Here is a 26,900-nt window from a genome sequence, read left to right as displayed (position 1 = left end):
ATTTTTTTTTTTTTTTTTTTTTTTTTGTTGAAGGCTAGCACAAATAGAAATTATATAAAATAACAAAATTTAGTATTAAGTTAAGATTAATTAAGAATGTGAGATCTAATTAAAATTATTATAAGTACATGATTTGCATATCCTACTTTATTCAAACTAAGAATGAAATAATTCAAATAAAAAATGAATTATTTTTGTAAATTAAAATTTTCAAACAAAATGGCAACATCTAGATCTTTAAATATATTTTTATATTACATAAAATCTGTTGCCAACTAGACAAAATAATTAATCTCTAATTAAAGGGAATGTTAAGGAAAGGCATTAAAATATAAAATAAAATTACCGTTTAGGTCAAATTACAAATTTTGTACATAAACTTTTAAATTTGTGTATAAATTAGGTTCGTGCAACTATATTCACGGACATTTTTCAATAGATTAAACTATAACAAGCCCTTCTCAACCGTCTTCACGAAAGCTTTGTTCTTGTTGTTAAAACTTTGCTTAGAAGTTATACCGTTATCATCAAAAGTTCTTAAGATACACGAAACCTAACCGTTACCTTGCATGCATCTCAACTATACTCATGAAACTACCACGTCACCCTATTACATCTATTGTTAAGATGGTTTGTAGGATATGAAATCCTAAAGACGTGGTTACCAAACTTAAACTTATTCCCTCAAATCTCTCGACCCTAATCGATAAACCAATATTTTGTAATCTGGGTTACTACACATCCTAGTCAAGTTTCAAGTACCTCAACTAATCATATGTAACTCTATATCTTTATATTATAATACTTCAGTATCTTAGATCGATAGTTGTAATGGCCCAAGTCCACCGCTAGCAGGTATTGTCCTCTTTGGGTTTTCTCTTTCGAGCTTCCTTTCAAGGTTTTTTAAAACGTGTCTACTAGGGAAAGGTTTCCACACCCTTGTAAAGGGTGTTTCGTTCTCTTCCCCAACCAATGTGGGATTGTGGGATCTCACAATCTACCCCCCTTCAGGGCTCAATGTCCTCTTCTCCAATTGATGTGGGACCCCCGCCAAATCCACCCCCTTTGGGGCCCAGCATCTTTACTAGCACACCACCTCATGTCTACCCTCCTTCGGGGAATAGCCTCCTCGCTGTCACATCGCCCGGTATCTGACTCTGATACCATCTGTAATGCCCAAGTCCACTGCTAGCAGATATTGTCTTTTTTGGGCTTTCCTTTCGGGCTTCCCCTCAATATTTTTTAAAACGCGACGGCTAGAGAAAGGTCTCCACACCCTTATAAAAGGTGTTTCGTTCCACTCTTCAACCTATGTAGAATTGTGGGATCTCACAGTGGCCGAGCTTCAAACCTATTTCCTAATAAACCTTGTTTCCTTTACCCTAAGGATCACTAGGCATTCTATGATAGTTATTATTTTTAATAAATATATAATTGGGAATGAAAATTTTACAAAGTTATACATACCCAAATATGCGGCGAGTCAGCTGTCATGGGGAGACAATCTTCCAGCAAAGATAATGATTTTCTTGATGATCTCTGATAACTTGCAGTTGACTCTGCAATCCAACGTGGGAGTATGTGCAACTTGAAAGCATTCCCTTGCAACTTCTGAAACTGCAAACATTTAAGAGACAGAGAGTAGAAAAATAAAACTCATTCCACCATGTTGGAAATTTAGTTGGATCCAACAATGCATGAGAAAGAACAGAGTGTTAACTGTCAAAATCATCTAACTAATCTTCCAAGATAATGTATTAAAAACAATCAAGTTGGAGGAGGCTACATTATTGGTGTTTTTATTATTATTATTATTATTATTATTTGATATCTCCGTGGGTCTGTCTCCCTAGACATTTTCTATTTGATTGCTAAAATTGTATGTGTAACAGCTCAAGCCCACCGTTAGTAGATATTGTCTCTTTGAGCTTTTCCTTCCGGCCTTCCCCTCAAGATTTTTAAAACACGTCTACTAGGGAGAGGTTTCTACACCCTTATAAAAATGTTTCGTTCCCCTCTCTCATGATTGCTAAAATTGTATGTGTAACAGCTCAAGCCCACCGTTAGTAGATATTATCTTCTTTGGGCTTTTCCTTTCGGCCTTCCCCTCAAGGGTTTTAAAACGGGTCTTCTAGGGAGAGGTTTCTACACCCTTATAAAAAATGTTTCATTCTCCTCTCTCATGTCTGCTGGGAAGAGGTTTCTACACCCTTACAAAAAAATGTTTTGTTCCCCTCTCTCGTGTCTGCTAGGGAGAGGTTTCTACACCCTTATAAAAAAATGCTTTGTTCCCCTCTCTTGTGTCTGCTAGGGAGAGGTTTCTACACCCTTATAAAAAAATGTTTCGTTCCCCTCTCTCGTGTCTGCTAAGAAGAGGTTTCTACACCCTTATAAAAAAATGTTTCGTTTCCCTCTCTCGTGTCTGCTAGGGAGAGGTTTCTACACCCTTGTAAAAAAAATGTTTCGTTCCCCTCTCCAACAGATGTGGTATCTCATAATCCACCCTCCTCCAAGGCCCAACGTCTTCACTAGCACTCGTTCCCCTCTCCAATTGACGTAGAATCTCACAATACGATATTAGATTCTAGGTAAGTAGCCACCCTGACGAACTTGTTCTCGCAAAGCCTTTCATTCTTTAGATAGCTCTTATAAACCCATTAGACCAATCCAAGGTGGTTACTGATAGTTATGTTTTTCCGGCTAAATAAATAAATAAAGACGCCTAAACCTTGTCAATTGTTTCAAAAATACCTCTTCTTTTAAAAGTTGCAATATTATCATTGTCCTATTATAAAGGTTTCAAAATTCCTCTCGGAGTTGAAACCCATTGGAACATTGAACGAAAAATCGATCTGACGGACTTAGAACGACTCAATAGTGGATTAAGTATGAAAAATAGCATTTAGACACGTCTAGATTTCATCCATCATTCTAGCTACTTCAATGGCATTTTTCAAACACTCATGAAAAGTCAAAGATAACATTGCAAACTTGTAAAAGAATAAGGTTATATTTTAAACAGGTGAACTTATTTTATAATTTAGCCTTTTCTTATGGAAGGCATGTGCAACCCATACAGTATTTACAACATTGAGATGGAATTGTTAAGATTTCAACTACTAAGTAAAGCAAATTTTCCTCAATTTTAAGAACTAAATGTACTAAAAGTAATTACCAGTCTATGATCTAGAGAGATAGAGGCACGGACCTTGATCCAATTCCAGTGAAACACTGCCAACAAAAAGAAAATCAAATTCCATTAGCTTTCTAAGACATTTGCAACTTGAATACTGGAGGATGGAACAACGTTTTGAGTTTGCAAAAAGGAGAAACAACCGGCTTACTTGCTATGAATGGAGAGTAGATTTGAGAGGGAATCTAGAGCTCATCTACAACTTTGATGCCAGCTCCTTTGTCTCATTCCTCTGGGGCAGCGACATCAGCTATAATCGTCTCCTGACCGCGCCAAAGAATCTGGTGCCAACTTGCCAAATTAGAATTATATACTACAATTATAAGCAACAAAGCATGTGCATCGTGTTATACCCTAAAAAAATCAGTGCGTTAGGTTACCTTGTCTATAACTCCAAATTCTCTCTCTTGTCGTACATCCATGTACAATGGTCTTCTCATCACAGTTACTGACAAAATATCGAAGTTGTATTATGAATTATATGGTACGTCGGGACATGTGAGTTCAAAAAAAGAGTAGAAATAAACGTTGCCTATGTTGAGGATTGCTGGGAGGGAATCCCACATTGGCTAATTAAGAGGACGATCATGGGTTTATAAGTAAGGAATAAATTGTGGGGGTCCGTGTATAATATCATACCATTGTGGGGGTCCGTGGTTTCTAATAGCCTTGCTTTGGGCTTCTCCAAAAGGCCTCATACCAATGAAGATGTATTCCTCACTTATAAACCCATGATCATTTCCTAAATTAGTCAATGTGGGACTCTCTCTCAACAATCCTCCCCTCGAACAAAGTACACTATAGAGCCCTCGAACAAAGTACACCCTTTGTTCTTTTGACTCCACTTTTGAGGCTAGCAATTTCTTTGTTCGATATTTGAGAATTCTATTGACATGGCTAAGTTAAGGACATGACTCTGATACCATGTTAGGAATCACGAATCTCCACAATGGTATGATATTGTCCACTTTGAGCATAAGCTATCATGACTTTGCTTTGGGCTTCCCCAAAAGGTCTCATACCAATGAAGATGTATTTCTCACTTATAAACCTATGATCATTCCCTAAATTAGCCAATGTGGAACTCCCACCGAACAATCCTCAACACCAGCAAAAATCAGAGTCAAAGAAACTGAGTTCTACTTCAAAATAAATTACCAGGCTATAGAAGGATCTTGACCTCTTTTGCACGAATAAGAACGTCACGAGCAGCATCAAACCCAGCCCAATTTCACAGATTGTGGATCAAGAAGCTGCTCTTAGCAATTACAATTAAACATACTTTTGGAAGAAAAAATCTAAAAATTACAATCTCATTTTAATTGTTTTTCTTAATTATTAATGATGAACAAATTAGAAAATGAGTCCTGTAACATCTCAAACAAAGGAACTCCAGATCAAGACAAACAAGTTGATATTCATGTCAACACGTAGATAAACGAGGCAGATTTATAGTCTGAATACAAAACCTAAAAATGTAGGCAGATGATAATATAAAGCATGAGGAAAGAAATGCATGCCCTTCACAACTTAATTTCACTTGTTTCAGGTAGCTGAATAAATTAAAAGCTTACAGTTTCGTCAGCATCTCGAGTTGTTCCTGTGGAGTTTATATAAAGATATATTGGTTCTCTTGGATCCATCCATTGCAGGTACATCAGTTCAGCAATAACTAGCTCTGTGACAGCTGGAACAAACTGAGAGCAGAAATAATTGAATGAAGACGTTTTAGGTAAGTAACCATATGACATGCTTGCGTGAAGCAGAAAACTTCTTCTATAAGATGGAAGTCAAAAAATGTTAGATGAACACGACTCTCCACGATGGTATGATATTGTCCACTTTGAGCATAAGCTCTCATGGTTTTGCTTTGGACTTCCCCAAAAGTCCTCATACCAATGGAGAGCGTATTCTTTGTTTATAAACCCATGATCATTCCCTAAATCACCCGATTGGGACTTTCATCATCCAACACCTCCCCTCGAACAAACCACATATCCCCTTAATTGAGGCTCGACTCCTTTGGAGTCTTAGTCAATTTTTACTGCCTTCGAGGAGGCTTAACTCCTTTTTCATGTTGGAGTCCTTTGTTCGACATTTGAGGATTTACCAATCTATTGGCACGACTAAGTTTAGGGCATGACTCTGATACCATGTTAGACGAACACGACTCTCCACAATGGTATGATATTGTCTACTTTGAGCATAAGCTCTCATGGCTTTGCTTTGGCTTCCCCAAAATGCCTCATACCAATGGAGAGAGTATTCTTTGTTTATAAACCCATGATCATTCCCTAAATTAGCCGATGGGGACTTTCATCATCCAACAAAAAACTATGCACAATCGATTCTTAAACATTCAAAATCGATTATGCCTCGAAATTAATTTTTAAAAAAACCTAAAAACACTTACACAGTGAATGTCTATTTCAGTAAAGCTTATGCAAGTCGAGAGGAAACAAATGAAAATCAGTTAAAATAAATCGAGAACTTGCCAAGAATTTCAAGAATTACTGCCGAACTTCAAATTCAGCACTTGAATGTACTCACAAAATCTATTCTAAGGTGATCACGATATCAAAGTACTCCAATTGATACTTTCAGTTCAACAAACAAGGTTCCTAAAACAGCATGACTCACTCATTCCTGAACTAGAATTTTCATCACTCTGTACGTCTCCAGAGATCGAAAATACGTGATTATCATGAGATGCACCTTTCTATTTTTTATAAGTTCGAAGAACATGCTTCTTCTTTTGATTTTTTCTTCTTATGAAACTGCTCGACAACACGTTGTTGAAAAAAACAGTCGTAAATTCTCCCTTTCTATTCGTTGAATAGTTCATCGAGTAACGAGTTAAATCGTATAGCACTGGACAAACACTAATTCAAGCACTTACAGGCATTCCGATGTAAATGATTCTTCCATGAAGTAATAGAGACGGCAACTCCGGCGGCGGCCTCCTCGACGTATGTTCATTGTAGGAAACTGATCTTTCGACCTTATCCAACAAGAAAATCACCAAATTCGCAACATGAGCTAACGAACAAAACTTAATTCAAACTATTATTACTTGCATAAAGAAAATTCCGTTCGTTTATAGAAATTCATTATAGAAAAACAGCAAGAACAAAAGAGTAATACGAAATTACGCGAAGAACATCCAACTTGAGCTGGTGCAGCCATGAGGAGAATCTTGGGCTTTATAAGGGCCGAGTCTTGGGCCGGATGAAATGGGATAGGCCCAATTACTTGGATCAAAATTTATTTCATGGCCCAATTCCTTGGCCAATTGTTTGTGATTAAATTATCAACAAAAATAATGATAAATAATAATAATAATAATCTCATCAATTTCCCTTAAATAATAATAATGATGATGATAATAATAAGAACATTTACTTCTAGCACTTCGTGATAGGAGCTTCAAATACTCTCCTATAGTATCGATTTTCGCAGCATAGAGCTCTCTATGAATGAAATCTCGAGCTTCCACTATTGTATTCGTGCACATCATAAACATAGATCTTTCATAATTGTTTGTTAAGATTATTAAGACATATTTCAGTTTGACCGGGTTAGGTCTAGGAGCCTTTGTTGGGTTCATTCCTTTTAGTACTACTTTCACTTCAACTTGTGAGTTCTCGATTATGCTCATCTAGGACTGCATTGAGATGTAGCTCAAAATGTCGAAAAACATCGATTTAGATGCACAAAGCAAAGATAAATTTCACTTCAACTCGTTTATGTGCCGCTAAATTAAACACTTTTAGTATGATTTTTTTAAATATATATATATATATATATATATATGAATTTGATTAATGATATTTTTCACGGTCATGCTTGTTCAAATCGTATTGTTTGTGGCATCATGTCATTCTCTAAACGTTTTTACGTTGATTCTATTGTGTATCTTTTAGTTTAACTCTTGTCACTTTTGATGTCTACAGCTGTCCAAGGTTGAACCCTAGGATTTGACAGTAGACAGAATGATATCGAGTTAATTTGGCATCTTAATCTCCCAACTCTCTTCTTGTTCACCATGATTGTAGCAATACAAATAAGCAGGTGACTTGGAGTAGCCGACATCATTCTTCGAACACCCCAACAAATTGAATTAGAAACCCAATTGTCAAGTGGCGACCTCGCCCCAAGTGGAAATGCAATGTGTCTGAAAACTCGGGATCGTAAATAGATTCAAGCACCATTTTGATCGTTTCTTTTATGATCTTTTCCTCAAACATACTAATAATGAGTTTGGTGAGGCGATGCTTGAAGACGATCCTCTGTGAAGTATTTGTTCTCGAAGCACTCCGAAAAGCACTTTCGATACGTCAAACTCACTCAAACTGACCCGATATGAACGGATCAAATTGAGGGCATTCCATGCCCTTTGCCATGGAGGGAAAGACAGACAACAAAGAGAGGAGTGATGCTTAAAAGGTGATTCGTACAACTTCTGGTTGTAAAGGGAACCACAATGTGCAACAGTTAGGTCACTGCTAGGGTGTCATGGCCCAACCATTAATTAACTTGGTCATGAACCAAACAAACATTACATGGAAGAACACAAGCCAGAAATAGATTCACCCCGAGCATATCATGTAGACGTTGCTCTCTTTGTGTAAGAGCTCAAGTCCACCGCTAGCAGATATTGTCCTCAATGGCTTTCCCTTCTGGGCTTCCCCTCAAGGTTTTAAAACGTGTATGTTAGGAAGAGGTTTCCACACCCTTATAAAGGAATGTTTAGTTCCCCTCTCAAACCGATGTGAGATCTCACAACTTTAAATTGTTTGGATCGTCTACACGGTCTCAACTTCATATAACAAGATCGACATCACACAAGGATGAACAGTCAGATATTGATCCATTCAAATCAAAATCCAGGTTCAAATCCTACAAGATCCCATATGAAACTCCTCAAGGTCATGAACCAAACAAACACTACATGGAAGAACACAAGCCAGAAATAGATTCACCCTCAAGAATATCATGTAGACATCGCTCTCGTTGAGCTGCTGGATCGTCTACACGGTCTCGAATTCATATATCGAGATCGACATCACACAAGGATGAACAAACCCAGGAGGACAAGTTAGATCTGTGACCCATTCAAATCAAAATCAAAAGATTGTGCAGCAGATTCAAATCCTACAAGATCCCATATGAAACTCCTCAACCATCTTTCCTACCTATCAGCTAAATCAGCCAAAAGAAATTGTGTAAGATCTAGAAAGGGCTATAAGGGACTCGGGTTTATTCCATTTTCCCTTGTTTTCGAGATCGACAAACGCATCTCGAAACATCTACATAAGTTTATATCAGATCTAAACTGAACTTGGGAAGGAGATATGTTTTGTCACATTCAAATTATCAAACAACATGATGGGTAGTAGAGTTTGATCAGTGATGTTGGAAATGGGTCCTGTCAAATATGGAGAGGCTATCCAGATTTGGTGTTCATATCTTCATGGAGAAGAGAACTAGAAAATTGACATGTCAAAATCATACCAAGCTCTAATTGGATGTCAAATCAAAAACAACAAATAGGACATCACAACCACTTCTCTAATTTGAATCAAATTCAACTCCCTTGTCCAAGAAGCCTAATCATGCCCTCAATTATTCGGGACTCTCTGTATTCAAGCAGACACTTTTAACCTTAACGCCCCATGTTTCACATCTAAACAACTCAAATAAGCATATCTTTTATCTCTATTCAAATGTATTAGGATTCACGAACCTCCACATCAGTATGATAATGTCCACTTTGAGAATAAACTCTCGTAGCTTTTCCCCAAAATGCCTCCTACCAATGGAGATATATTCCTTATAAACTCATGATCAACCCCTTTAATTAGTCGATGTGGGACTTCTCTCCCAACAATTCTCAACAAAAGGGGTTGATCATGAGTTTATAAGGAATATATCTCCATTGGTATGAGGCCTTTTGGGGAAAAGCTATGAGATTTTATGCTCAAAGGGGACATTATCATACCGTTGTGGAGATTCGTGAATCTTAATACATTTGAGTTATATATATATATATGATGTCCCATCCACATCATGTACATCTCAACAAACCTCAGATAACAACGGGAAATCCTAGATAGATAGCCACCAACACCATAGCTTGAAACCATAATCAATGCACAGACATATACATCTCAAGAACATCTGGTTCGCCCTTTCGATCATTAGGGCAATCCATGGAAGTAATTTTACTTCTAGAATGCATAATTATCCTCAATATGATACTAAAACTAAGTAAAACCATAATCAATGCACACACATATACATATGGTTACAAATATTTGATATTTACTTCTCTTGTCAACATAATGAAAGTTCTAAGAAAAGTACCCAACCTCAACATGATAGCCAATTCAAGAGCACCAAGAATCAAATCAGTAGTATGGTATGATTTCTCAAGGAAAACTTCCCTCTCTAAATATTTTTCCTAAAGAGTTCAAGATTCTTTACCATAAACAGATGAGAACAGAGAGAAAAAAAACAAGTAAACGAAAGGAAATGGTTTGGTCAGCCGATCAAAACCCAAAATGGAAAGAAATTGGCATTGTAAAGTTAATCTAAACCCAAAAACAGCATCAGAAACACAATCTTTCACAGTTTCTATAAGAGAAATATACTAATTATAACAACTGATGAATTTGTTCTTACTCTTATCTCATGATGGGAGCCATAATTCTCCTTAATTCCAGCCATTACAGCCTTTCTTGTTCTTCAATCTCTTTGCAGAATCTCTTTGCCCTTCAATCGACAAAAGGAAAGAAAGAGGAAAGAGATCCCAGCCAGGAATAGAATATCACATTATTGAGAAGATATATATATATATAATTAATGGAGCACAACAATTTTCATCACTTACAATAACGACAACGACGACATTATATAATCAATCTCCCCTTTTCAATTTGTATAACAACCAAAGCAATCTCAAAAAAGAGGAAAAAAAAGAAGAAAAAAATAAAGATCAATGAACATTGAAAGGAGAGAAAGAGATTATTAAACAGAGAGTACAAACAAATTACTCAACTCCTGCACCTTGTAATGGCGCTGCATCCACGGCTGTAAGGGTTGGCCTGAGCTCCGGGCTGGCAGTTGTAGTATGATGCACCGCGTCTCGAGCACGGGACGGTGTTCCTCCGCAGAGCGCCGTAACTGATGTACTGACTGGTGGCCAAGATACGGCGGCTGATTTCCGAATCGAATTCGAACTCCTCTCCTCCGAAACACTCCGCTATTGTGCCTTTGCAGGTCGATTGGTTAGGAATCCATCCGAGGCTGTGTTGGATCCCGAGGCCGCCGTGGACGGCGGTTGAGGAGCAGCTGAAGACCACAAACACAGCGGCGCAGATCAGGAAGAATGTCGAGGAATTGAATCCGGCCATTGCCATGCAAGAACAAGATCTCTCTCTGCTCTCTCTCTCTCTCTCTCTCTCTTTCTCTATCTGAAGTCTCGGAATTGACGGTTTCTTCAGCTCCGGCAGTCGCTCCGGCAATTCGTCGGTGGGTTCTTCTTCTTTAGCACAGAAAAAGCGAGCAGTAAAGAAGCCAGTTGAAAGACTTATTTAGAACGTGGTCTGAAAATCTACCCTTACATTTCCACTTAATAACGAATATGCCATTCTTTAGTCTTTGTTATGACGTCATGGGATAACGACTCCACATCGTGGAGAAATATTAACAAACTCGTGCAAAACGCCGTCGTTTTAGCTTGAATGTTCATATAGCTTGTTTATACTAATAAAAATCAATCAATGAAATTCATATTAAACTCGGAGTAATAGAAAGCATCTAGAGTCGAACCCCGATCGTTTCATAAAATGATACGAAATTGAGCTCGAACGATGAAATAAGAGGATCAAAAAGCCCATTTAACCTGTGGGAACCGTCTCGAATCGAGTCGAGTCGTGAATCTTCGTTTAAACGGATCCCGCTCTACCCCTACCTGACCCTGTTCAAATCCTCTCCCAATTCTCACGAATTTTTTGAAACCCCTCCCGATCCCTAGAAAAATAAATAGAAAATGTAATTTATTTCTACTAAAAGTAAAAATTCTATTTTTCTTATAATAAAAAAAAAATTATGTTAATTATGTCGTTATTTGTAAGCCACCTAACAATGTCAACTTGGTAATTAAAACAAAACTATGGGGGCATTTTGGACTTTTCAAGTTCCACCGAATACACAGCATGTAGTTGACCGGCTGTCTTCCTTCCATTGTTGGTGAGAAGGAAATGGTTTTTTTTTTAAATAAATAAATACAACTTATTAATAATTAATTGTTTTTTAAAAAAGAAAATAAGAGGAAATTATTTTTAAAGTCCGTCAAAGAATCTGTTAACCGAAACGCGTTTATTCCATGCTTTTTCTTTTTGCCGTTCTCTTTTTTGACCTAACTCCCCACCACCAATTGCTCCGTTATCTCCGTTACCGTCAACTTTCAACTATTTATTATATTTAATAAAGTGGTTTGTTTATTTTTTACAGCGTAATAATTAAGGCTTGAATGGAATATAAATTACAAATTTGCGCAATTTTTTTACTTTTTTAATTAAAATTGGAAAAATCAATTAAATTGTTTTTTTTATTTATAAATTTTTTTTCTTCGCCTCACAATTAATAATGTTGAAATGACTCGAGAACTCGATCAACTTGGATTATCAAACCCAAATGATAAAAATATGATTGAGTTATATTTTTTTCGATTTGGGTTAGGTTGGTTCAAGTGTTGACGTGTTTTATCGGGTCAACCTGACCAACCCGAAAATATGGTTATAATCGAACCCTACTCTACCATACTTTTTTAATTATTATAATATTAAAAATATTTCACGTTTGTAACTAACGTTAGTGATATATTGTGACTTGTGAATATTTAATTTTTGTGTTTTATAAAATTTTAGCTATTAAAAAAACAACCCGACAATCTTACTCAATCTACTTTCAAGTTGGGTTGGGCTGTAAACTCTATCTAGGTTGTTCGAGTCACCCACCCAACCAACCTAAGATACTTATTTTAATAAATAGGAAAAACTAAAACTACTTATTTTATAATATATTTAATAAATATGTAAATCCTAATATATTTTTTATTAAATAGGAAAAATTAAATAATGACAGAGAAAAGACTTTCAAAGCATTGGAAAAGACAAAAATACCATTACTAAGCATCATACAATACGTTTGCATTGACCTAAAAATACACATAGACAAACAAAGGACCCAAATGGAAATAAAGCTGAAGGAGCAAGGGCAAAAATGTCATAAATAAATATCAATTTTAATAAATAATAATAATAATAATGGGTTAAATCCCATTTAAACAAAATTGTGAATGAATCCAAAGGTTTGGTAACTAGAAAGTAGGTAGGACATAGGAAGGACGAATAATTGGAAGCTTTATTAAAAGGGCTAAGAATATATATATATATATATATATATATATATATATATATATATATTATTATTATTATTTTCTTTTTTTTTTTAATTTCTATTGTAAATTATTATTTTTTTCTTCCTTTTATTTTCTTCTTAAATTCAAAAGTTTGTCTTTAATTTGAAGAAAATTAAAATTAAAATGGACAAGCTAAGAATATATTTACTTTTTCGATATATATATAAAATTAAATCTTCTTCTATAGAATTCATTTTATTTCATAAAAAGTAATATTTTATATTCTTATTAGGAATAATAAAGTATGAATAAATTTACGAGCTATCTTTTTTATTCATGATTTCTCTCATTTTATCTTTTAGTGCTCGAGAATATAGTTTAACCTAAAAATTATAATATGAATAAATGTAAATATTAAAATTTCATTTTAGTCCTAATACTTTCAAATATTAAACTTAAAATTGGTTTCTTTTTTAAATAATCGCTATTATCCTTTCTCCTAATTTTAATTATTTTTTTGCACAAAAATTATTATTATTGTTTAATTATATTTTTTTTTATAAAAGTTAACTTTAAATAAAGGTAGGGACTAAGTTTGAAATTTATTAAAAATACAAGGACTAAAATAAATAACTTATAATTATATAAACTAAAATAGAATTTAAACTGAATATAAACTCTTTATTTCTCAAAATTTCCACATTTAGATTTGATGGATATTTTTGTTGTAATTTGTTACCATTTTACCCTCCAATTATGATTATTTATTTCCACACTTAATATGTCGATTCAAATTATTTAGTTCTTATTAAACCTAAATCAATTATAGTAAGTAATATTGTCATTAATTAAATATAGAATAATTCAAATTATTTTTACCTAATCAAATTATTTATTCTTCATTTATTACAAATCTCCATTTTCCAGTTGTTTATTTAATTATTTTAAATTATTAAAGAGGTAATATTAATATTTAAAATTTTAAAAATTATGTTAATAAAACATTATATATTTTTGCCTATGAAATATAATAATTTATTATTATCTTTTTAATACTTTTTTAATAAAAGTTATATTAAAAAATGGAAAATTTTAAAACAACTATTTTTTTTAAAAGACCAATAAACAGAAGAAAAAATACCTTAACAAAATCTCACAAGTAAATTAAATTTTTTAAAAACATATTAATAACTTATCGAATACAAAATTGAAAATTCAAAGACTTCGACGCACATTTTTTTAATTTAAAGACGAAAAAAACAAATTAAATAAAAAAAATAAATAATAAAAAAGTGAGAGAAATCAATCAAGCAATCAAGAAGGATGGCTCACTAGGCTTTTTCTTTTTTCTCCAGTAAAAAGCTTTTGCTCTTCCAGCTTTTCCGGAATGCCCATCATATCTATAAAATGACATTAAAAAATGTTAGAAATCACGGATCTCCAAAGTGGTACGATATTGTCCACTTTGTGGATAAGTTCTCATGATTTTGCTTTAGGCTTCTTCAAAAGGTACCCCGTTTGTTCGACACTTTATTCACTTTTGATACCATGTTAGGAATCACGGATCTCCACAATTGTATGATATTGTCCACTTTGAGCATAAGCTCTCATGGCTTTGCTTTGAGCTTCCCAAAAGGTCTCGTGCCAATAGAGATAGTATTCCTTGCTTATAAACTCATGATCATTCCCGTCCCAACAAAAAAATACCTGAAATCAATCCAAAAGAAGTACAAAAGACCCCAAAACCAACAGCTGATTCTGTTTACAACTTTACTGGAACTGGTAAAAGATGAACAGTTTATGACCAAACTGACCCTATGATTAAGGCAAGGATACACAAACCACCAGCTAAATGAGAGGGAGTTGAGGGAGTTGGCATCTTCTTCTCACGCCCAGGTTGATGTTACGCTACACTTCCATAGGACTGAGCCATCCGTGTTGGTGTCTTCTGAAGTCGGGCCCTGCATTTAACGTCGTACGAACTATGTTGTCGAATTGGTATGTGATTACCCTGTCAATATGCAGGCAGGCAGGCAGGCAGGCAGGCATACATGCATGAGTATAGTGTAGAAAGCAGACAACTGGTTATGTGTGATATTGCCAAACAGTACAAAATGTGATTCAATAATGCTGGAGAAATGGAAAATGCCCAACTACAAAAGAATTTGTTTAACCACCTATATAGTGGTAAATAAGGGTTATGTAAATAATAAAAGTTTTGGAAAGAACAAACTCACAGTAGCCACCTACTTAGAATTTAATATCCAACTTTGACGACCAAACGTAGCAAGGTCTAAATTAGCTTGCTTTTTTTTCTTGTCAGATAGTTAAACTCTGCACAAACTGATACAGACATTCACAGATATAAAATAATAAAATATTTAAAAAAAAATACATTTGATTTAACCTATTATTAACTGTTACCACGATCATGCTTGTCCAAAGCATGTTGTTCATGGCCGCATGACAGATGTCCTAGTCTTGCTTGTTCAGGTTGGTTGACAGGGACGTCAACCAATTAAGTGGGGAAGGATGTCACGGTCATGCATGTCCAAGGCGTGTTGTCAATGGTCGCATGACAGATATTCTGATCTTGTTTGTCCATGACGTGTTGTCCATGGTTGCATGCCCATTTCAAACCTCTTTTACATGCTTTCATCCTAGATAAGTCTTTACCATTCCATATTGGTCAGTATGAGGGTGTATGACCGATCTAAATTAGCTTTTTTTTCTTTTTTTCTTTTTTCAAGAGAATTACATGTCCCCATAAAGACAAACTAAAAGAAAGGCTAACTAAATCTAGATTTACTAGATATTAGGTAATCTAAATAAATCTCTAGATAATAGGTAACAGGTAATAGGTAACAAGACAAGATAAATCTATATAAATCTCTAATCACTAGTAACAATATAATAAGATTAACTATTTCTATTATTTAATGGGATTACACAAATATTACCTAGATCAAGGTTTTTTTTTTTTCTCAATAAAAGTCGTGTATATAATAAAGGGTTTAGAGGGAATGAGTTCAAGTCGTAGTGACCACCTACCTACGATCTAGTATCCCCTGAGTTACCTTCACCACCAAATATAGCAGAGTCAAGCGTTGCCACATGATTAGTAGAGATTATTGAAAGAGCTCTCCAATTATAGATAAAAAGAGGGGGAGAGAAAACATAAAAATAACCCATCGGGAAAATACATCTGTTATGAGGGCTCGTGATCTACCTTGATTAAGTGGTAAATAAGCTCAATCGCAATAGTTTATTATGTAGTTGATAGGAAAGGTACATGTCACACCTCAAACAGTAGCATAGTTCAGATAATTTCAAAACAAACAGGGACCAATAAGCAGAGTCAAACAAAACATATATGTGATTGGAAGAAATTACGAGATAGGGCTCAACAATCTAATTAGGTTCATGAGCCAACAAAAAAGTAGATGCAACATGTAATTAAGACAAACAAAAAAAAAAAAAAAATACCTGTCTAGTGTTCTTCATAGTATGGTGGAGTTGACTGAACACACAACTCGTTATCATCCCCATCATCGTTGTCATCATCCTCATCTTCTTCATCTACCCAGTTACTGGGATGGTGTTGAGAAACGGCAGGACCGTTTATATCAGACCTCTCTGAAAGTATCGTGTAGCCCAACAAGAAAAAGTTACGAGCAGCAGGTGTAATAAGATATAATGGGTTAAGTGAATGAATAATGAGGTATCTACTGACCTTGATGTTCTCTTCCCAGATCCCTTCCCACAGAATGGTCTCTACATTAAACAGTCATGTTACTTAAGAACTATAAGTAAATATATCTGGAAAAAAAATATAATATTTCACGAACTAAAAGATAGAAATGTTCTCTAAGTTGAGTACAGTAACAATGTATAAGTTACAACATAGTACAGTTGCTGTACGGTGAAGAGGAAACTGCCTCAACCTTCTACTCACCTAATACGCACACATTGGTAACTCTACAGTCTTCCTTATTTTCAATTTGCTGTGTCTTATCAATGGTGAAACCGGTCCCATACTTCATTAATGTTTTCCATACTTTACTCAATTGTTGCCCACTTCTTTGGGTGTTTTATATTAGTTGTAAGATCTCTGTTAAAAAAAAATGCAATATACAAGTTCATGCTATTCTCAGTGTTCACTTCTTCCAAACAACAACGACAAGCAAGTGCTTTGTGAGGCATGAAGTACTATATTTTACGATAATAGCTAGTGAAAGGACAGTTTTCCGGCAAGGATGTCAGTATCCCGTTTCCAAAACCTAGTCCAGTCCAAAAAAAGAAAGAAATCTAGTCGGATAGGACTGAAGGCTCTAAATTATAGTTAGCTCCACATCACCTTCCAATACTAAGAATATTCTTGATGAAAGGTAGATGTTCGATCCTATCAGCAAAGACGGGGTCCCCATACCCAATTTTATTAAGTAAACTAACATTCACATTGGTGTGAAATTCATTAGAATTGTAAGCGACATCACATACAAACAACATAACCAGATTATCACTTCAAAACTAATCGTTATGGAGACAGGTTGCATTGTAAAGGATACCTAGCACGATCGACAAGGTTATATCCCTGAGCGTACCCAGCTTTTGAAATCTGTACATTACTAATCCTTTGAATTTCCATCTGTTCAGAAGAACTCAAATTGCTCTGGCCTTGTACCTGTCCTTCAGCACCATTCCCACTTCTTGGTGCACTTCCTAAAAAAGGGTCGAAGGATGATTTTAAATACAAAACAGTTTTTTTTATCGAAGTTCTACTCAAATGAGAGAACTAAAGATTTTGTGACAGGGTTATGAAAGGCCTAGGTTCAGGCATGGATAAAAATAGAGACCTGAGAGTTCAGACCATATTCTGGTATGATCAGATGGATGGCCAGAAACATTAGCTCCGGGCCCATCCTGCTGTGGTTGGGACCCAGCCCTGTGATCAGATTCACCCTGTCCAGTAGTAGCCTCTTGTGGAGGCTGTGATCGGCTTCCCGCATGGAGCTGTGATACTAACATGGTCGCAAGAACAAGTGTAGCATCAAAGTTTGTACCAGACCCATCATCTAGACCAAATTTTGGCGCCAATAGAATTGGCCTGCACACCCAAATACAAAATCCTATCATATTCAGTAACAAAGTTTACTTTGTATGAAAATTACTTGCACCATAAGAACAAGTGTAGCATCAAAATTAAATGATCAGGCTAGAGAAATTGCTTTTTAGATTTAGAAGAGGATGGACGTAATACTCCTTCCTCTGGGAGCTAACACAAATAATCCATGGACAATAAGCGTCAAAACTGTATATAACTTCCCACCAGATCTACATGCCATTTAACATTTAACCAAGTAGAAATTAATACACCTCGCAGTTCCGTAAAATGAATCTTATTCAGGCACATCTTGTACATATTTTTCCTTCTTGTGCTCTAATATTTGTATTTCATTCGGAATCCTAGTTACCAAGTGCTAACCAGAAAGATGAAAAAAATATTTTCATGCCTAAGTCAAGCGGTTAGAAGAGCAGAACTGGTATTTCAGCACCACTATGCCAATTAGAAGTCAGAGGACCTCAACAATTAAATGCTAAAAAGAATGTAAAAAAAGGAAGCAAAATAAATAAAAATAAACAAAAAAAAGTCAGAGGACAAGAGACGTGCAATTCTTACTCCCCAGCTTTTTCAAAAAACAGATGGATGTCAACTTCACAGCCCTCGCAGAAAGAAAGAAATGCCTGAAATGATGATGAAAGTAGCTTAAAGAAAATTTCTAAACCATGAATATCAAAAAAGATAAGCTTTAAATTAATTGTGCTTCCTAAATATAGCCCAAGATTGTAAAAATAATAATAACAATAATATCAACTCACCACAAAGCATATAGAAGAANACGACATTTGTTTCGACATCCTCAAAGCCGTAATACAAAATGTTGGATGTGACCCTCGATCAAAATTATGTCGAAACAAGTAAAAGAGGCAAAGGAACACCTTGAGGGGCTCTATCTTTTGAAGCGAAGAAAGCTTAAGCACTTAGCTTTAAAATTCTATTTATTAGGGTGAAAAATCGTACATCTTAAGGAGTATTTACCGTAGAGGAAACACTAACTATGTTCTTAAACTTTTTCCTCACACTAAGAACTAGTAACGATCTTCCTAACTAAAGCATAAAACTTGGTCACCAACCACAAAATTTATTGGAAAGATGGTTGAAAACTATTACACTTTGTTGAATCAAATTAAGTAGAAAATGATATTAAAATCTAAAAAAATAGAAAAATCACAAAAAAAAAAAAAAAAAAAAAAAAAAAAAAAAAAAAATTGAATAAATCCACAAGTGAGATCCAACAAGTACCTTCAATTCTCTTACTCCAAATGTTATGTCTACCGGATCTCCACTGTGAGAATAATGGACAAACTCTTCCATAGGATCTATCCAGAGTTGAGTATGAAGCAGCGCGTCATTGTCTGCAGTTAAAGAATGAAGCATCACCTATATTTTGGTAGATCCATTGAATGTAACGAATTTTCAAGAGTCAACATCTCTAAGGAGTTGATTGGGGGAAAACTTTTAAGGTGAAATATATTAATTAATCTAGGCCTGTACATATCATTATCACCTTTGGTTGGGTCTATATAACTTCGAAGCTCAACAGCCTTTCCTTCAATCTCAATTGCAGCTTCAGAAGGTAAGGAAGTTGGTTCTGTTGCAATAACAGTGATCTCCTGCAAGGATGACTGAAAATTAGATAGTAATCGATTCAGATCTCGAGGTCTCACAACTAAGTCACTTGGGAACTGTCTCCTGTCAAGAGACAAGTGCTGTATGTCTGGCTCAACGTTGCAAGAAATGCAGTATGTTTTCTTTATTCCTGCAAACCAGATAAGATTGATGTATTTAAGGGAAAATTTATCATAGTATAAAACTATATGGTATTGAAAACACAAAATCATTTCGTAAGAACAATGATCCTTCTTGCATCACTTTTATGTAGGCCAATTTTAACAAGTTTAGGGTAATCTATACCCTTGATAACTGGATGAATTGCAAACATGGAACGCATTAAAAGACATCATCATGGTGCATTTTCACCTTTGCATCACTTTGTTGCGCTTATTGGACATTGTTATAGATATATATATATATATACCAAAGGCTTCATTTATTGCCCCTCTATCTTTGAATATAACTACCAGCATAATAGCAGCACACGATGCAGTGATGTTGTATGCTTAGTGTACATGACACTAAAAATATTAGATTTTCTTTATTTGTAGTTCTCAGAGGATATATAATCAACCAATGTCAACATACTGGAACCATGTAAGTTAGTCGTCATTGTGTGACATTCTTAATTAGTAGGCATCTGTATCAATGAACATAGATCATTTAAACATGATTTTTAGATAAACGTGAGTACTCGTATAAACTATAAAAGGGCAGCTGACCATTGAAGCATTCCAAACTCCATTGTATTTTCAATGCATAAGTATCTGGTAACTGCACTCTCAGATGGTCTACGCTAGCAATGGATGTTCTAAGAACAGAGCAGACAGCCTGACATGGAATGTCATAATAAGTAAGCATAGGTGCTAAGGTACTGTTAGTGAATGCAATACAGCACAAGATCATGCATACCTTCAAAAGAACACTGCATTGCACTTGATTACCAGAAATGGCATAAGTATCAAAGAACCCAGGCTCAAAGGTTATAGCTTGATAGGCAGACCGTGATGCATTGAGGGTGTAAAAAGCCAACTGAACTTGAAAATAAAACAATCAGCTTTAAAATTGATCCTTCCATATAATTTCCATACCAAAACAACTCAACAAGCTAAGCAAGCCTCAAGGTTTTAGCCACATTATTTCCATCTTATTTTACAAATTGACATAACAAAGTTCACTCAATTTTGGTTCCAGACAAAGAGCAGAGGAAAATTTGCATTTCTATATAGAAGTTAATTTCGCTCAAAGTTGCTAACCACGTTCTACATGCATAAATGGTCAATAAATTGGATATAAATTCACCGAACAATGTACTGTTTCCAGAATCGCTTACGCAATACAAATATCTCCGCCTAATTTTGAACTCATCAAAATTTAGCACTAAAATTAAGCTTACTGTTTCTTCAGATGCAAACGATGTGAGAATCTTTGATTAAACTATTCTAGGGAGGCAGAACTCGAGGAAAAAGGGAGAATATCGAGTACCTGCGATGGAGAAGCTTGGATGACGAGCTCGTTTCCGATGCGAGCAAGGCATGTGACTGAGCGAGCGAAGGTCTTGAGAGCATTTCCACTCAGATTAAATTCCATTGATCTCACTCTTTCGGCTTCCGATGATCGAGTCCGAGAGGGAAATGGAATCGCACTGGTTCTGTCTTGGCGGGAAGAAGGAAGAATACTGCGCGAAGTTTCGAGGTTCGTGAATCAAAATTGCTTTGTGAAATAAAAGTAAAATAAAATAAAATCCTTGAAATTGGCATTTTAATTTTTACTCGTTTTAATTTTGACGTCAGATTGTTTTATTTTTAATTATTTTAAAAAAACATTTATTTAGCCTATTGCCCAGTAAAGTTCAAATATCAAACATTCACAAATCGATACATCAAAATATTTGTTGCATACATCAAATGTTTTTAATTTTTACAATAACCTTAAACGTATGGTTGGGTCGTAATCCTATATTTTAGTTATCGAGCTGACCTAGTAAAAAAAAATGTCAACCCACGTGCTAAAATAAATTTTCGATTTTTCAAAAAATTAACCTAAAACGTATGGTTGGGTCCTAACCCGATATTCAAACCAAATTAACCTACCAAATTAACCTAATTCAAAGGAAAAAAGAATATTTTTACTCTCGGTATTCAAATGACCTAAAAAAAACTATCCACTTTGAGCATAAGCTCTCATTTATTTCGAGCTTCCCCAAAATGTCTCACATCAATAAAGAGAGTATTCATTGATTATAAACTAATGATCATTCCCTAAATTAACCAATGTGGGACTTTCATCCAACACCTCCCCTCGAACAAAGTACGTCTCCCCTTAATCGAGGCTCGACTCATTTTCTTTTGGAGTCTTAGTCATTTTTTTACTATGCCTTCGAGGGGCCTCGATAGTCCTTTGTTCGACATTTGAGAATTCTATTGACATGATTAATTTAGGGCATGACTCTGATTCCGTATCAAGAATAAGAAACCTAACTGGGATTGAAAGTCCAAAAAAAACATAGGGGATCAAAAGTCACCGTAGGATCTAAAGTCCAATTTTCATTAATGTTTACAATATTTAAATAGAATACAAACTACAAACTAAATGTTAAAAAGATAAAATATATCAAATATTTGACGGTTGAAAAGACAAAATGGAATATTTTTAATAATAAATAAAGGATGTCCTCAAATGAAGAATATGAATAAATGCAAAGAGAATATTAAAGATAATATAAACTCTCTAGAAATTGAGAAAAAAGAAGAATATTAAAGGCAATTTTTGGTGGGTATTGTTCTTTATGCTTTTTTATTCTCTATCTTTATTTGATTTTTGTTAGTTTGTTGTTCTAATCAAATCAAATATTGTGAAAAAGAAAAAGAGAGGAAAAAAACCGATGACCTTTAGAAAGTGTCGGAAACATTATGTTATTTACAATATTAACCTTGATCGTCAATAGAATAATGTATGGCAAATTGACATTTTAAGGGCCTTTTGGTAATAGACCACAAGAGGAATCATATTAGATAAACGAGACCGAAGCTCGTAGAAATTTTAAGAAAAAATCATGGTATGATGTAATTAAATCATATTTAATGTCGTATGCATTTTTTTTTTAATATAACATCAACGAGATGTCGAATCTATTATAAACAATTAGAGCTTTTGATTATTATCAAACTTTAAAAACCATTTTTTTGAGCCCTACGAGCACGTCTTCTTGTCACCTCTTACTGTGCTTATGCACCTTAATATGTACTCTATCAGTCATTAACCGTTGTATTAACAAATGCATTTCACGAGCTTTAACTCAAAGTTGAATAATATACCTGTCTCAATAATTTAGTTCCCGTTTCAAAGTTTTTCAGTGTTCTCGATTTAGTCGCATACCAATAAATGTTTAAATAATATTTAAAAATATTATATATACACGTACATCTATTTATCTTTATTAAAAAAAATCATTATCTAGAGAATTTATCACGAATATTACGTCACGTCAAATCATTATTTATCCGACTTTAATAATATAAAATAATTACAGTAAAAATTCAAATTTCATACCTTTAACGTGTAATATGATTTAAATAAACCTAATTTATTTATACACGATATATATATATATATATTTTTTCTTTTTTAAATACGAGAGACTCAAGGATTCAGAACATACCAAGATACTAATAGAGAGTTTTACGAAACTACCCCTCCACATACTCTACAAGTGGTTCGAGATTTTGCATCTACGGTGTTCAATATGGTAATTTGGGCGAACAAAAATTCTCTCACACGATTGAGCACCCATTTGGATTTTCATCGCTGAATATCTCGAGAGAATCGGACGGCTGTGATGAATATGGCTCGTAATCGGACGGCGGGATGTCAAACTCGTGTCGTACTCCAGGATGCACGTGCGCATAGGAATATTGCTGCGGCGTGGCATAATATGATTCGGGCTGGGGCTGAGAACATGTAGCGTATGCTGTACTGTACCGCACGGAATAAAGTGGGTGCGTAAAGGAATGTGGTGCGTATTGAGTCACGAAGTGACGTGGAGAGCTCTCGTTCGCTATAATTGGAAGGGGGCCGGTTAGGGGTTGTGGACCGGGTTCTGGAAGACCCTGAGTTGGACCGGGCGGCGGTGCTCCGATCGCTGAAGCTTCACCGGGAGCTTCACCGCCGGCATTGCCTCCGCCGCCGCTACTCTTCTTCTTCTTTTTCTTCTTCTTTTTTTTGCCTCCGCTGCCGCTGGTTTGGCCGTCGCATACCGGAGCAGAACTAGGCTGCTTCGCTTGGCCACCACTGCCGTCGTCAGTGATTTTCCCGGCGGTGTCTCCATTTTTCGTCGGGTCCTGAACTTCTAATTTCACCTTTTCCTTTTCGTCTTCATGGCCGCTGCTTTCGTCGGAGCTTTCAGAGTCGCTTTGTTTCTCTTTCTTCTTCGATTTTCCTTTCTTTTTTCCTTTGGAATCAGAATTTTCCGGCCAGAGCTCCGCGTGCTTCCCTGTCTTCAACAATTTCTTTATCAAAGTTTCCGATTCGACGTTACCTTTCACAACTACTTTCTGTTGCCTCCAATCGATATCCGTTTCGTAAACTCCTGAAAGGTTACGTTCATCGTTAAGCAGATATTCTCGAATCCGTATTCCAGAGAAACAACGATAATCGATTTGAGAACAAAGAGAAAAACAGCGAGTTTCAAAGAGAGATAGAAAATTCTGACTGTTTCTATCGCCATTAGTTACAGAAATCAAGTTATCGACAAACGAATATGCCAAAAAGAGAAGAAATAACGAGTTCGAGTAGAGAAACAGGATGCGGATTCATGAAATCGCCATAGCAGAATCATCAAAACTTGTTTCAATTTTCTCGGAAACAAAGATGCCTAGTACGCATTAATCTCAAAAGAGAAATCTCAGTACGGAACAAAAACACAGAACGAAAGAGAAAGATTCCATCAGCAAAATCAAAGAGGACGAAACATCGAAATCAACCTTCAACGTCCTTGAGAACTCGTTTAACTTTCCTCTTGCAGGCTTCGCAGTGGATCGAGACTTTCAAAATCCACGTCTGAGAGAATCAGAACAACAACAACAATAAAAAGAATTACAGAAGCGTCAAGCAAAATAGGGCATCTAGAGAAAGGCAGAAGAAGGAACTTTCAAAAACTAAGATGAATCTACCTTGTATACGAGAGGAGGTTCCGCGTTTTCTTCAATTTCTTTAAGCTCTGGCTTGGCTTCCGGTTCTGCCATTAAAGGCACTGGAGCTCTAAGGTCTGTTCTTGGGGAGAGAGACGGTGAGAGAGATAAAGCGAAATTGTAGAGAGGGAGATATGCTTTCGAGGGTTAATTCAAGTATTTTTTAAAATAAATGGAAACGCCTTTGTAAGAAAGAATCAGTGAAAATATTTTGAAAAAGTATATAATTACTAATTATTTAAAAAATAATAAGGGCTATTTTATTTTGCAAATATTTTTCGAAAATGACTCATTTTTTATATTTTAAAATTTTCGTAGGGACTAATTAATAAATTTAAAAGTTTAAGGGTGTGTTGGGTAAATAACAAACTTTATAGGGTGTTGCATGCAATTTTTTTTAACCGATTTCAAATTAATCATAATTGTTAAATTACAAATTTAATCAGTTTTGGAAGTATTTTTCAGATTAATTTTATCACTAGACGTATTTAATTTAGTTTTGAGAAAAATACATATAGTTTTACGGGTTTATATTTTCGTTTGGTCCTTATATTTTAAAAATATTTTAAAAAGTACCTCGTATATGACTATTAATTCCTTAAAAAATGATAAGGGGCTATTTTGCAAATATTTATCTAAAATGACTCGTTTTTTATATTTTAAAAATTGCACAAACCACCCTTAGATTAATTAAATCTTAGACTAGTTACTGAATGAATTAGGAATTTCATAACAAAATCTAGGGACTAATAACTCAATTTAAAAGTTTAAGGGTGTGATGGGTAAATAACAAATTTTGTAGGGTGTTGCATGCAATTTTTTTTAACATAATTTAAATTAATCATAGTGGTTAAATTACAAATTTAATATTTTTTGGAAGTATTTTTCAAATTAATTTTATCATTATACGCATTTAATTTAGTTTTGAGAAAAATACATATCATTTTACACGTTTATATTTTCGTTTGGTCCTTATATTTTGAAATATTACATTTCTTGGTTTTGAAAAGGTAGCTGGTATATAATTACTAATTCCTTCGAGCATAATAAGGGCTATTTTGCAAATATTTTTCGAAAATGACCCATTTTTTATATTTTAAAATTTTCGTAGGAACTAATTAATCAATTTAAAAGTTTTAAGGGTGTGATAGGTAAATAACAAATCTTGCAGGGTGTTAAAAACATATTTCAAATTAATCATAGTGGTTAAATTACAAATTTAACGAGACTGAGGAGTATTTTTCATATTAGTTTCATCATTAAACGCATTTAATTTAGTTTTGAGAAAGTTTCATATCATTTTACGAGTGTATATTTTCGTTTGGTCCTTATATTTTGAAATATTTCATTTTTACCAATTACTTTTGAGTTTAGTTTTGAAAAGGTAGCTGATATAAATTTGAGCATAATAAGGGCTATTTTGTAAATATTTTTTCGAAAACGACTCATTTTTTATATTTTAAAAATTTCATGACAAAATCTAGGGACTAATTAATCAATTTAAAAATTTAAGGGTGTGATGGTAAATAACAAACTTTGTAGGGTGTTGCATGCAATTTTTTTAATCGATTTCAAATTAATCATAGTCGTTAAATTACAAATTTAATCAGTTTTGGAAGATTTTTCAAATTAATTTCATCATTAAACGCGTTTAATTTAGTTTTGAAAAAAATACATATCGTTTACGAGTTTAGATTTTCGTTTGGTCCTTATTATTTTGAAATATTGCATTTAAGGGCTATTTTGCAACTTTAAAAGTTTATAACAAAATCTAGGGACTATTTAATCAATTTAAAAGTTAGAGGGGTGTGATAGTAAATAACAAACTTTATAGGGTGTTGCATGCAATTTCTTTGGACAAGTTTCAAATTAGCCCTACAAAAAATTACCTTTAAATTACAAATTTAACCAGTTTTGAAAGTATTTTTTAAATTGATTTCATCAAATACCTAACGATAAACTCCTATCTTCCTTTCATTACAGTATTTATGAACAAGTTCCCAGATAACAACTCTAGGGATTTTCTTATTGATGATAGTGACGATATCTAAACGTTAAATTTAGTAATGAAAAAAATACATGACATTTACGAACTTAAAATTTTCGTTTGGTCCTTATATTTTGAAATATTACATTTTTAGTTATGACTTTTGAATAATTTTTATTTAGTCCCTGCGTTTTAAATAAAAATGTAATATTGCATTATATTATGAACACGATTATCGTTGTCCAGTAACTATGGCTCGTCTTCTCGACTTTTATGCACGCTGATATATTAATAGAGTCATTTTTTAATTAAAAAAACACTAAAACTATTTTTTTTTAGTTATAATTATTTTTTTCAATTTTGGAAGT

General features: G+C 34.4%; 4 protein-coding genes across 11 annotated transcripts in view; all 4 read right to left on the bottom strand.

Moving 5' to 3' along the window:
* The window catches only part of LOC111443913 (cell cycle checkpoint control protein RAD9A), a 24,911-nt gene extending 3,851 nt beyond the window's left edge, over positions 1-21,060 (bottom strand). The window contains exons 1-12 of one of the 8 annotated variants that reach the window (XR_002710612.1): positions 20,842-21,060; positions 20,269-20,388; positions 20,079-20,187; positions 19,250-19,501; positions 18,985-19,097; positions 18,301-18,365; positions 17,477-17,727; positions 17,189-17,342; positions 16,354-16,394; positions 16,104-16,256; positions 15,967-16,069; positions 9,560-9,564 (exon numbers count right to left, since the gene is read on the bottom strand). Coding sequence is in view for 7 of the 8 variants with exons in the window: in XM_023081761.1 (XP_022937529.1) it covers positions 16,111-16,256; positions 16,354-16,394; positions 17,189-17,342; positions 17,477-17,727; positions 18,301-18,365; positions 18,985-19,097; positions 19,250-19,501; positions 20,079-20,187; positions 20,269-20,388; positions 20,842-20,946 (1,356 nt within the window). In the remaining variant the exon portion in view is untranslated. The other 7 variants (XM_023081766.1, XM_023081761.1, XM_023081760.1 and 4 more) reach the window with 7 other exon arrangements.
* Positions 4,270-9,950, bottom strand: LOC111443918 (ATP-dependent Clp protease proteolytic subunit-related protein 3, chloroplastic-like). Its single transcript, XM_023081773.1, has 4 exons — positions 9,878-9,950; positions 6,093-6,194; positions 4,768-4,890; positions 4,270-4,446 (listed from the first exon to the last, which is right to left on the bottom strand). Exons 1-4 carry the CDS (start codon positions 9,920-9,922, stop codon positions 4,408-4,410), a joined length of 309 nt encoding a protein of 102 aa, XP_022937541.1. The 5' UTR covers positions 9,923-9,950; the 3' UTR covers positions 4,270-4,407.
* Positions 10,028-10,768, bottom strand: LOC111443916 (protein RALF-like 33). Its single transcript, XM_023081772.1, has one exon. It carries the CDS (start codon positions 10,612-10,614, stop codon positions 10,249-10,251), a length of 366 nt encoding a protein of 121 aa, XP_022937540.1. The 5' UTR covers positions 10,615-10,768; the 3' UTR covers positions 10,028-10,248.
* A 1,926-nt stretch (positions 21,061-22,986) lies between the features above and the next one.
* On the bottom strand, positions 22,987-24,712 carry LOC111443865 (heavy metal-associated isoprenylated plant protein 36). The gene is made up of 3 exons (XM_023081692.1): positions 24,528-24,712; positions 24,339-24,414; positions 22,987-23,944 (listed from the first exon to the last, which is right to left on the bottom strand). The coding sequence occupies exons 1-3, from the start codon at positions 24,597-24,599 to the stop codon at positions 23,130-23,132; spliced, it is 963 nt and encodes a 320-aa protein (XP_022937460.1). The 5' UTR covers positions 24,600-24,712; the 3' UTR covers positions 22,987-23,129.
* Positions 24,713-26,900: the final 2,188 nt, after the last annotated feature.

Source organism: Cucurbita moschata, unplaced genomic scaffold, assembly GCF_002738365.1.
Source record: "Cucurbita moschata cultivar Rifu unplaced genomic scaffold, Cmos_1.0 Cmo_Scf00006, whole genome shotgun sequence".
NCBI classification, from domain to species: domain Eukaryota; kingdom Viridiplantae; phylum Streptophyta; class Magnoliopsida; order Cucurbitales; family Cucurbitaceae; genus Cucurbita; species Cucurbita moschata.
The sequence above is the reverse complement of the archived record's forward strand: the minus strand, read 5'-3'. Positions and strand labels throughout refer to the sequence as shown.

Coding starts and splice junctions, on each gene's coding strand:
- LOC111443918 (XM_023081773.1), bottom strand. CDS start 9,922: ATGGCTGGAATTAAGGAGAATTATGGCTCCCATCATGAGATAAGA. Junction 4,891..6,092: donor TCATTTACATCGGAATGCCT/GTAAGTGCTTGA, acceptor TTCTGCTCTCAG/TTTGTTCCAGCTGTCACAGA. Junction 4,447..4,767: donor CTCGAGATGCTGACGAAACT/GTAAGCTTTTAA, acceptor TGCTAAGAGCAG/CTTCTTGATCCACAATCTGT.
- LOC111443916 (XM_023081772.1), bottom strand. CDS start 10,614: ATGGCAATGGCCGGATTCAATTCCTCGACATTCTTCCTGATCTGCGCC.
- LOC111443865 (XM_023081692.1), bottom strand. CDS start 24,599: ATGGCAGAACCGGAAGCCAAGCCAGAGCTTAAAGAAATTGAAGAAAAC. Junction 24,415..24,527: donor AACCTCCTCTCGTATACAAG/GTAGATTCATCT, acceptor TGATTCTCTCAG/ACGTGGATTTTGAAAGTCTC. Junction 23,945..24,338: donor AGTTCTCAAGGACGTTGAAG/GTTGATTTCGAT, acceptor GTAACCTTTCAG/GAGTTTACGAAACGGATATC.